Source organism: Squalius cephalus (assembly GCF_949319135.1).
Source record: "Squalius cephalus genome assembly, chromosome: 9".
In the NCBI taxonomy this organism is placed as follows: Eukaryota; Metazoa; Chordata; class Actinopteri; order Cypriniformes; family Leuciscidae; genus Squalius; species Squalius cephalus.
The window spans coordinates 11,329,472-11,342,083 of record NC_137130.1 but is presented as its reverse complement, the minus strand read 5'-3'; the positions used below and the strand labels follow the sequence as shown (position 1 = coordinate 11,342,083).

Genomic DNA, 12,612 nt, shown 5'->3' with positions numbered 1-12,612 from the left:
ACCAGGATTTGAGTAATGCCTCTCTATATCCAACTCACCAAGGAAAGGGAGTCCACCTAATTGGCAAGGAAAAATGCTCTACTACAGCCTGAAAGTATGCAGTCATTTTGAGCTTTTGAGATGGATTTAAGCCATCACACCATCATCCCTCCCTGCAGTTGTGAAGTAGACTGCTTACCTGTCAGTTGTACTTTCCGCTTTTGACAGTGATGAAGGGGTTGAAGAGTTGATCATTTCTCCAGGACAAATTCCACTGGAAATAGCAACATTTAAATCTAATGCAAGCTCACAAAGTACATTACCATACGCTGTTTTTTTGTAAAGCTTTGGTTTCAAAAATGTGACTCTTATAACAGCTCAAAATCTTTGAATTGAGCAGACATTTTGTTTGGATGAAGACATTATAAACACTTGCAAAAAAAAGAGAGAACCAACAAAAAATGTACTGATTATGTTAGGCAATGTATGCATTTTTCTGTGAGCTTTTAGTTTTTCTTTGCAATTTTTTTGCTCATACTTAAACTATTTGAAAAATATAAAAAAATTCCTCATATTTTGGTTTAATCAAACTTGTAAGGTCATTAAAAACACACAACCCCTCTGGACATCACTTTTGGCCACTGTTGTATAATTTTATATTTATGCATATTAAATTACATATTGAATATATTATTTATATTTATTATTATAATAATATTTATATAATAATTTTTATTTGGTAGATTGATTGGCAGTCTGGTAAATTAGTATGCATTTGGCAATGGAATGAAATAATATTTATATTAGGGCTGTCAAACGATTAATCGCGATTAATCGCATCCAAAATAAAAGTTTGTTTTTACATAATACATGTGTGTGTACGGTGTATAATTATTTTCTATATATAAATACGCACACATGCATGTATATATTTAAGAAATATTTGCATGTATATACTGTGTATATATATTTATATTATATATAATTTATATATAAATATTTTATATATAATTAACACATTTTCTTAAATATATATATATATGCATGTGTGTGTATTTATATATAGAAAATAATTATACTTCATACACAGACATAAATTATGTAAACACAAACTTTTATTTTGGATGCGATTAATCGCGATTAATCGTTTGACAGCCCTAATTTATATTAATAATATTTAAAGTAAGGATACACAGATTACAGCGATTTTATAAAAGGGTCCATTTGTTTACTACAGGATTTGTTGTTTCTTGTACAGTATTGTCTTGTTTTTTTTCTTCTTTTTCTGAAAGAAGAAAAAAGTGATTTTATTTGATAGGCCTCTTTCATACTTACAATTCCAGTAAATAATGTAAAATGATTGTGGTCTGAGTAGGTCTCGTTATTGATCTTGTTCCCTGTGGTATAAAATCTGCTCATACTAAATGATAAGAATAACTTGGATAGAAAGCAGGTTACCAGGTGAATGAAGTGCAGGTTTTTGCACTGAAAAATTGGTGCAGAAAACATTTTAGTGAATTCGCCCCAGGTTGTTGGACACAGTCTTTATAGTCTTGAATCAGGATAATGCATGCTTGAGAGTCACCATGATGATTGGAGTGGAAGCGGCAGCTCTGGAATGCTGACTCATATAGGTCTCCTCCTGATGGGCCCCTGAGAGGCTCCTGTGGCCCTTCCCCACCTTGATCTACCCTGATCTCCTCACAGGAGAAGATAATGATCTGAAGACTTTACCCCCATGTTCTCCGTTCTCAGGTCAATCTGACTCACCGGTGCATGTTATGCCCAAGAATTTTAATACAGGCGAGGAATGGGCACAGACAGACGCGCACAGGAGATGAGATGATGAGTCGATCCAAAAATAGCTTCAGGAGCTCATTAAGAGCAAATAGTAATGACAAACACACATTTAAGACGCAGACAGTATACTCTATTTAGTGCTTACTCAAAGATCTATAACCACCACCTCAAGTAAGTTCCAGTCATTAATGAAAGCATGTTGGTTTTTAACAAGACCCCCTTAAAAGCAATCAACCTTTTTATGACAGGAAGAGCATGTTTCAGTCCTCTCTTTTTCTAGCCCAGACAAATAAAAACTCATCATGAGAAACTGTAATTCACTCATTGCACATGTAAGACCACAAATATTGACGAATTGTCTAAGTTTTCAAGCTCAGTTTTAAAATCAAACATAGTTTGGTATTAGCATGTTTCTAAGCTAACAACACCATACTTAGGCTCAAATAGGTTTACCAATAGGTTACATAACACTTTGTGAACAAGTACATTTTAAACGAATTTGTACCAAGACACTATTTTTCTATGTGTTTTCTATGTTTATGATGTTTTGCATAACGTGTTTGCGTTTAATGTGGTTTGAATCAGGGTTATTGTATTGTATTGAAAAACTAAAACCATAAAAAAAAAAAATTTTATTTAAATAAATTGAATTTATTTAATTTCAGCTAGTTTCCAAAATCTGATTTTACTTTAACTAGATATACTAAATTAACTAAAACTGAAATAAAAAATAAATGAAACCCATATAGACATGTTCAAAAAAGAATAAAAATGACAAAACACACAGCAAAATTACTAAAACTTTAACTAAAATAAATAAAATAATAAGAATAATTTAAGCTGTTAATAAAAACTATAATACTATCGCAATGATACTATAATAACACTGGATTGAATTGTGTGTGTGGTCACAAAACCGCACAAAACACCCATCTTGTATTTTGGCCTCTGTCTTATTTGTCTTTTTTCTCTTCTGTCCTTGACTCCATAGCTCCTCATTTATTCTCAACCTTCCACACGCCGATTCCGATCGACATGCGACACCATGAGGGGAGGTACCATTACGAGCCACACCCTCTGCACTCCATGCATGGGTAAGTTTGCTTTGCACTTCGACATTAATTTTCCTCTGTCTGCACTGATGGAATCATCATTAATCAAGTCTCAAAGAAATAATAACCTGTTGAGTCATCTTCCGTATAAAACACACAGATTCAGAACATGCTGTGGTCAGGTCACGCCCAGTACAGCAGTTTGTCTTCTGCGTGAAAGATTGTTCAGCTCTAGTCGGAGATGTGCAGCACATGGGGAACAAATGTCCAAGTAGTGAGAAACAAATGCCAACGTTTCAAGCAGTTTCATATCACAGACAGAATATTAGCATCTCTCATCCTTGTAATATTTCATTGTTTTGGACAGCATCTGAGTCCGGCATTTATTGAAACCGTTTTGGAAGGTTTTGACTGGGATTAATAAGAAAGTCTTGGGTTTAATTTAAATATATTAAAAGCAAATGAGACAAACCAAATAATAAGACATTAATTTATTTTTTTTTATCAGGATAAGCATTCACTCAAGTTATGTTAAAAATCAGAATAAAAAATAATAAATTACAAAATAGGAGCATTTTCACATATATGAAGACTAACCTGAGAAACAATCTGTGCATTTGCATTGAAAATCGCAGATTTGATAGCGGGACATACTGTGAGCCCAGCGACACTAGAACAATTAATCACAGGATAGAACAGCCCGAGAAAGAGAATTCCTGGCCTCTCTCTTTCTGTGCTCTGGCTTCTTTGATTAATGTGACTTGGCCTTGACAGAGGCCCCCTAATTCATCAAGACCTTGATTTAGCTGTCCTTTTCACTGCCTGTGCCCAATTCACCTAATTACATGTATTGCACAGCAAATTAAGCACAATGTTATCTTTTGGAGTAGTAGTGGTAAGGGTCTGATTTAGTGATCGGATCCTATAGAGTGATTCATGATACATAGGTTTTATGCTCACCCTTAAGGTATACAGCTTTGCCATATGCAAAAACATTGTTAGAGGAACATTTAGGGTGTGTTCACACTTACAGTTCGGTTCGCTTGGTTTGTTTAGTCCGGACCACCAAAAAAAAACATTTAGTCCTGGTCCTCTTAGCGTTCACGTTGGCATTTTAGCACTGAACCTAAAGGCATAGGGATATGTTCACAACCTGATTGGTCAGCTTTTATTACGTAGACTTCACTTCAGAACTTACCGAACATCCAAAATAAAGCTGTGTGCACTCGTTTTATGTGCATAGCCTACATACTGTATGATGGTATTTTGCCCTGATAAGAACTTGTGAAGAGCTTATAAAATGTGTAAAGTAGCCAAAAAAATGGCAGGAATCCCTCCGTCACACACACAAATGAAGATCTTTTGCGAGGAGACATCTGTACCGAACTGTAATGGGCAACATCGCGACTCACTTATTCAAAGCGTTCACACGTGGTAACCAAACATTGACACACTTAGACAAACATTTGCGAAACGAATAAATACAATTAGATCTGTACATTGGTGGTAGGGATTTTTCAATGTCTCTTTCTGTATGTTACACCAATAGGTAATAGGAGTGAGTCACTGAGTCATTAATTCAACTAATTTGTTCAAACATACTGATTAATTTATGAATGAAACTAGTGACTGTCTAAATGATTCATGCAAACACTGATTCATTCCGGGATGCCATTACAGTGTTGCAGCGGTTGTAAGTTACTCAATATTAACATCTTCATTTATTGTCATGTAACACTGGCAATCGTGATATTTTGGCTTGTGAGCTACAGTTTAAAATAACGGTTTGTGTCTATTCAGATATGCTGCAGATATGTGTTTGCCAAAAAATCTTCCAAAGCAATCAAATCTCTCCCCACACGCATAAATAGGAATAGTTGACAAGTCTTCAAGATGAATGTCTAAATGTTTGTAGAGTGTTTCAACATTTAAACAAAGCAATTAGCATCCAGAATCCTTCCCCCAAACCTCAATGACAGCAGAGTGAATGAGAAAAACACATCATTTGCTCAAAAGAATTTTTCTTTTGGAAAACAGTTTCAGATTGCTGTGGTATCAAGCACCACCCAACATTTTTTCAAACCAATGAATGTACTAAAAAGAAGTTGTCTAAACTAATAAGTCTTTTTATATAGTGAAGGGACAAGTCTTTTGGTAAATGTGATGGTAGATAATGCATGTTTGTGAGTTTTGGACATACAGTAATACTGCAGAGAAAGAGAGTGACTGGAGAGCAAGCATTGAGTTTGGAAAAGGTTCCCACGGCCGCCACAGTGGCAGTTAACTGCAGTCTCTGTGGGATAAGATGTGATTTATCTAAATCAGAGCACCTGACTAGAGATGTGGCATACAGATATTCTCTCTGGAGTCAGCAGGGAATAGGCATATTCTGAATATTTCCACAGTGCCTGCGGAATGAAAACACGGAATGAATTTATATTCATTTTATATGAATTTATAATATATATATATTCTATAATATATATAACTTAAAACCATAATCTTTGTAGCCATTAAACTTGTCATGACCGTTTCAAGTTACATATCAAGTCGGTGGTTTTTGCAAAGGTTTTCTACAGCAGTTAGGTCACGAGGAACATTGCTAATGACTGATGTAAGACGGTAACAGTACCTTCATGATATTGTTGCATCAGTCGCTGCCTTTTTTTTGTGTGTGTGGTAATAGAGACACTAAAAAGAATGTCAAATGGAGACAGTTATTGTGTTTTGTTACTATGGGCTGGTACCACCCATGGTGCTACGATGGAAGACTGCTAAAAATGACAGGTAGCTATTAAGAAGAAGCTCTCTAAATGCACCATGACATACCCTGTCTATGACTAAGGTCTCCTCAACTTTTCAAGTACCATCTTGTCAGAGAGAGGGCGTAACAACAAGACCATGGCTATCATTCTTGTCAGTAGGGGCCCACTTTTTCTTATCCCCTGACAGGTAAAGTTGTAAATAATGGCTTATTATTGAAGGTTCAAACACCCAGAGCAGTTTTCCTGATTTATTAATGCGTTGACATGTTGTCTTGTCGATTTTGACTGTCTGGCGAACACTGAGAAATGTGGGAATGTACCCAAAATTGGGTTAATATGTGTTTATGTATATTTAAGCGTTGTCTCTCACTGTTGTTGACATACTTTCTCATAGTAGTTCAATTATGGCAGGCAAGACTTCAAAACCACTGTAAATATTACTCCAAATCTTTAATTATGTGCCAGTAAGGCTGAGAATTCATAATGACATTATGCTTCAAGTCAGCATGAAATCAAAATTAATCCTGTTTACTTTTTTAATGTGCATTGCTGGACTTCTTGTGCATGATTTGTTTTACAGAAGTAAAGAGGGTTGCAATTGGTCTTTCATGTTGGCTTTAAGCTTTAGTCGGGGGTTTAAAAAAAAAAAAGTGTGTAAAGAATCAGTACATTAAGAAAGAATACTCTCCTACTAACAATAGAGTTTGTCAATGTAAAGAAGGCAATTTCTGTCAAGCTGTCTTCTGCATCAAATATATTTGTGTGTTTTTAATTAACCATTTTAATTGACATCTTTTGATGATGACGATGACACTAAAACCAATGGTCACAATATTTACAATACAACCATCATGACATTTTCTGTGGTGATGCCATCTGTTGTCAGTGATCAAGATGACAACCAACACGTGCTTATGGCCACATACAGATAACACACCTTTGCTGGCAGTTTGCAAAATCATAGCACTATTGCAGGCGAATATTAATTTTGAGCACTTGCTTCACCCTTACCCCCCTCTACAAATCGGGGGAGGGTTTGGTGGTTTGTGTATGGCGAGTCTGTTTTCTTTCAGCTCCTCAAGAACAGAGACGTCTTTATGGCTATCCTTTCAAGGAGGCTTATGGCAGAAAGTTGGCAACAGGACAAGCCTGGTAGTCTGCAGGCGTTTACTGGAAACTGAGCACGACTCCGGCTGGGTGCAAGTTGGCCTCCGAACAGAGATGGTATAAATGAGAGACTGAGATGAAGCCAGACTGTGCCAAGCATAATGCATCTGATACCTGCCATTCAGATAGTCACTGTAGGCCTTGCTCACATCTCATTAAAGGTACAAAAAACGGTTTATCCCTTTTTGAAAATGCATGTATTAAAGCAATGGTTTCAAATTCTGTCATCATTTACTCATCCTCATGTCATTTTAAATCTGTAGTCTTTCTTTAGGCCAGTGTAGAAGGAGATGTTAAGCAGAATGTTCACACTGCTGCATACAATGAAAGTGAATTGTAATCGGGGCCTGTTAAACTACAAAAATACATCATAAGTGCAATAACTTCTTATGAAGTCATAGATTAGCTTTGTGTGATAAACAGACCAAAATTCTAGTTATTTACTGAAGTTAATTCCTCCCCTCGGTTCTCAAATGTTGTTTGTGCAATCTGAATTTGCACATGCATCATAATCAATTACTAACCACACAATAACCAATGGCGTTTGGCATCATCAACATCAAACCTACTGTTACACGTCTTGACGTCATGTTGGGAGATCCCCCTGTATTGAAAATTAAGCTTTTAATATTGTTTATATGTCTCTGTGGTGTTTTTAATGTTTAAGACAAACCATGTGCAAATTCGTAAGTCAACACCATTGCTGAGTATGCTGGTGTTTCTGACATCACAAACTACCTTGTAACCAATCGCGTCAATGTGTGATCATCAAACGAGTGGATCTCTGAGCTGGTGTGAGTGATTGGAGGCAGGTCTAATTTGCATTTTCATAGAACCTTGTATTCTAAAAATGTCATTTTGGTAATCAAAGATTAGTTTTAAGGGATAAAATGATTGACTCCATGGGGGCTTTAAATAATTAGCTGATTAAATTTCAGTTTGTTGCTTACACAAAGCTTAAGAAAATGTAGAATATAATCATTTTACATGTTTGGCCCTGTTTACACCTGTTTACCCTGAATGGCCCTGGTATTAAAATGCGTTTTGGCCGATCAGATCACATTGGGAAGACACTAAATACAGGTGTAAACGGGGTCTAAAACGTTTTGAGCTTGTCCACTTTCCACCACTTCCAGAGGTAGTTGAACCTCTGGAAACAGGGCATATGATACTTTTAAAGTGCTTTTGGTCATTTTTTGCAACTTGACAGGCCATGTTCACCATTCACTTTCATTGTATGCAAAAGAGCAGGACTGAACTTTCTCCTTGGTTTGGAAACAGTGAGTAGATGATGACAGAACTGTTACTTTAAAGATTTGGCACATAACTAAATGCATTTTGATAGAGGCAATCTGTAATCCTCTTCATTCACGTGTCAAACAAATGTAAACAACGCACACTTTCATAAAAGAAACATTCCCCTTTCATTCAGGCAAAGGCTTTTTTTTTCTCCCCCATTGCGTATGGTCTAATTTTCCTCGATACAAAATGAATGTGTAGCTATAGTTGTAGCCTGCTTGCCATCAAATCCCCAGAAGAACCGACCATCCCCCCATAATTTGCAGCCCGAGTGCAGAACACACCCTTGTGGAACGCAGGCTCTGATTCATTCGCATGGTCATTTCCTCTCCCAGTGGAAAGTGAAGTAGTATGGGGACATAGACAGGTCTGCTTTATTTAACACTGTCTGACATTCCCTCTGTGTTCAAGAACGCTCCATTTAGGGACTCAACTGTAACAGAGATCTCTCGAATACTTCATTCTGATTGGTCAAACACAGCATTAGCCAGTCAGAATCAGTTTGACATTAGGTTCCAGATCATATAATTGGGTTTATTTTGCAATAATGACCAGCTGATTGGTTTTTTTTCTTTCATGACCTTCCTGTATCTCAAAGAGTAGATCATGGCAGTATAGCAACGGCAAGGTCATGGGTTCACTTTGAATAAAAGTGTTTGCCAGATGCATAAATGTAAATGTGGGACATCAGGTTCTGATCTTGCTCTCGTCCAAGTGTTTAACCACTGTATACTAATATGTCATTAAGGGAACCACACGCAAACATCTCTTCAAAGTCCTCTTGCTACTGAATATCAGAGATGTGTGCTCTACTTTAAGGAAATGTAAGAGTTACAACTGCCTCCTGGCTGGTGTTCTTTGGACTGGCATGATATACCTGCCAAGACGTGACACATTTATATCCTCACCTTGACCCTGTGGGCTATCTGTGAACTTCTGCCCCATTATCTTGTTCTACACATCAGCCTCTTCAAACAGTGACTGAGAAATGGGGAGGGAGAATTAAGCAGTCTCATCATAACACTTCAGGCGTGTGTCTTCAGAGGCATCAATCCCACGCAAACATTACAACTAACCATGTACTACAGCTCTCTCAGCTTCTACTTGTTCAATACCTCAGGCGTAAAGGGAGGAGTAGCTTGTCTATGTTTGGGAGTTGTGAAAAAAAAAATATGACCAGTTTGACCGTAAAGGTCTGAAGCCCAAACCCAAGGTCTGAAGCCCAAGATCCTTTTTGACCCAATTGGTGCTTTCAGATGTTACATCTGGACCTGGAGCATTTTTAAAGCCCTAAGTGGGCTGAGCCGGCCGTCGCTCCCGGATAATCGAAAATGGGAAAAAAGGTGGGATTAGCTGAGGTGACGTGATGGCAAACAGACAGCAGACAAACGGCTAAGAGTGACAACAGCGCAATCCACCTGTCACTCAAGTGGCCATGCCCTTAATTATGCATAACTTTAAGGCTTAATATAATTTAAACGGATGAGTTATAAAAATAAAAAAAATTCACCCCCCTCACAGTTGTCATGAAGGGCAAAATTAGCTATATAGACCAAAACCACTTTTTGTACCAGGCTGTAAAAAAAAATTCTGCTGTAAAGTTGGGCATATTAACATGGGGGTCTAGTGGACTGACTTTCTTTTGGAGCCTGTTTCTTGTTGCCAGTCAATGAATTGCAGTTTGAGTCACTTCCGTGTTGGATTCAAGAGAGAGATCGGAAGGTTGCCGCTTGGTATATACATACCTCTATCTTTTTATATATAAATCTTGAAACATCATTATAACATTAAAACAAGAAAAAGATCAGCTCTATAATTAAAGATATGTTTTCTGATTTAAAAAAAATCTGAATATTTATAATTTTGCTTCTCATGTAAACTTTTGAGAATGTTTAGACGTTTTGAATGGAAGACAAGACAAAGTTTTAAAGTCTAGATTGTTGAATCACACTGTTCATGAACCATTTTATTTCTTTACTTTAATATGCAACATATTTCAAAGTGAAACTGGATATTCAAGGAGAAAAAAAAATTGGATGAGATTTAATTGTATCCATCAGAAATGTGTTGAATTGTGAAAAGTGAACGTTACATACCAGAATGGAGCCAAATGGATTTGTGATGTCATCTAAAAGGGAAAGTCAATGAATCGTGCACCATACAATCAGGAATATGCATTAAGGAAGTAAATGGTAATTTCCTGATGAGTTCCGAGCTTGTTTTAAGTGGAAATAATTAAGGTCTGTCACTGACACAGTGATAAAGATAGGGATGGTAAAAAGTATTTTTTTTTACTTTAAGACATGGATTTGCACAAAGGTTTCCTAATTGCTCTACACTTAAGCACTTAAACTATGTGGCAGCCTGTCTTTGTGTTAGAAACTAATTGCGGTCTTCTTTTTCTTTGTCTTTTGCTAGACCTCATGGATTAGCTGGCAGTCCAGTTATCTCTGATATCTCTCTCATCCGACTATCGCCTCACGCTGCAACTACCGGAGAATCCCCCTTCAACCCACCACACCCGTATGTCAACCCACACATGGAGCACTACCTGCGCTCAGTCCACAGCAGCCCCACTCTCTCCATGATCTCCGCAGCACGAGGACTGAGCCCTGCTGACGGTGAGTGTCATATTGTTCTCCATGTACCAGTGTGCTGTTGTCGCTGACAAATACACTACCGTTCAGTAAGAAATGAATACTTTTATTCAGCAAGGACACTTTAAATTGATCAAAAGAGACATAGATTTGTATAGTGTACAAAAGATGTCTATTCCACATATATGCTGCTCTTTTGAACTTACTATTCATCAAAAAATATATTTTTTATTCATGGATTCCACAAAAATATTAAGCAGCACAACTGTTTTTAACATTGATAATAATAACGAATGTTTCTTGAGCAAATCATCATATTAGAATGATTTCTGAAGGATAATGTGACACTAAAAACTGGAGTAATGAAATTTTGCTTTGACGTCACAGGAATAAGTTACATATTAAAATAGTAAACCGTTCTTTTAATTTGCAATATTATTTCACAATATTATTGTTTATATATATAAATAAATGCAGCCTTGTTATGTTTAGCATAAGAGATTTCTTTCAAAAACATTTAAACCTCTTTCCAACCCCAAACTTTTAAACAGTACTGTAAGGTCAGCTGTAAATTCAAATTTTCATTTGCTCACCCTCATGTATTTTTATATTCATATGACTTTCTTTTATTATTCATTATATTCATACTTTTATTGTGATTTTTATTTTTTTAAAAAAAATTTTTTTATGTTTTGTGCACTTGATAGTCACTGGGAAACATTCACTTTCATTTTGTGAACATCCTGTCTAAAATCTTATTTTGTGCTTAAAAAAGAAAGAGTCACCCAGGTACATTAACTTCGCAGGTTTGGAATGACATTAGTGTGAGATCCAAGAGCACTTTCAAATCACACATTGTACCACCTAAAAATGGATTATGTTTATGGGAGTAATAATACAAACATTGGTTAAGGATGAAAGAATTTAATGGTTCTGCTCCTCCACAAACTCAAACACCACAGAAGCTCTCTCTTCTGTTTATCTCCTTTATTTTGTCAATGACTTGGACATTTGGAATGCTGAAAACATTACTGTAGACCTGCTCTTAAATGGCTTGTAAGCCTGAATATGCAAATAGATAATATTGAGAAAGAAACAATTTCCCAGACATTATCTCCCTTGCCATAAAGCATGGTCCTCTCAGCCCTGTTACTATAACAGGTTGGGACGAGCACCCCAAACCAGAGATAAGTCACCAAGCACATTCTCCTTCCAGTAATGGCTCTGCTTTCACACTTAAATAAGCAATGTGGAAAAGATTGTGTTGGTGATTAAATGGTGGCAGAGATAATGGAAGGAACTGAGCTTGAGTGAATCCAAATAAAACCTAAAAAGCCTTTTTTGACTGTCTCATAGAATACACCGTGTTCCCAAAAGTTCACCTACACTTTAAAAGGTCTCACATAAAATAATTATAGATGATTAATTCAATGATTTGCATAAAATACCATGCTAATCCTAGTCTAAACTGGATTTTTTTTTTAGCTCTACATCCATTGTGTCCGCACATTATACAGTCAACTAACTTTGTGACAGAGCTTCAGTCTTGCAGAAGTCAATCATGTTCTCTGTTTAACAGACGGTCCTTAAAGAATTGCTGATTAAGATCACTGAAGATGTCCCAAGCCCCAGAGCAGTGTTCTGACTGCTGATCTGCCTTCATTGGTCCACTGCCTCGGGGCTTTTTCAGCCCCAGCCTCTGCTGCACCCCTCCTTACACCGTTTCTGAGCCCCTCTAGGGACGCAGTTATACGATCCGGCGAGCGTGGAGAAAATAAACGGCCTTGTTCTGCCATGAATCCAGCACAAACACACGCCTGTTCTTTTTTAACCTCGCTGGGGCCTAATTGTTCCTGATAGAGCTGTTATGGTATGAATGGCCAAGCAAGCAAGAATGGGGTGGAACCCTCCCCCCATCCTGAGCGTCCCATAACTTAAGCAGCATGGGCGTGA

The 12,612-nt window shown here is 36.9% G+C and overlaps 1 protein-coding gene across 4 annotated transcripts in view; it reads left to right on the top strand.

Moving 5' to 3' along the window:
* Window positions 1-12,612, top strand: part of gli2a (GLI family zinc finger 2a) — a 77,056-nt gene that overhangs the window by 39,658 nt on the left and 24,786 nt on the right. For 2 of the 4 annotated variants that reach the window (XM_079882316.1, XM_079882315.1), the window contains exons 3-4: window positions 2,771-2,873; window positions 10,481-10,683. In XM_079882316.1, coding sequence (XP_079738442.1) covers window positions 2,771-2,873; window positions 10,481-10,683 — 306 coding nt within the window. Of the gene's footprint in view, window positions 1-2,770; window positions 2,874-2,915; window positions 6,925-10,480; window positions 10,684-12,612 lie in introns of those variants that run through there. The other 2 variants (XM_079882318.1, XM_079882317.1) reach the window with 1 other exon arrangement.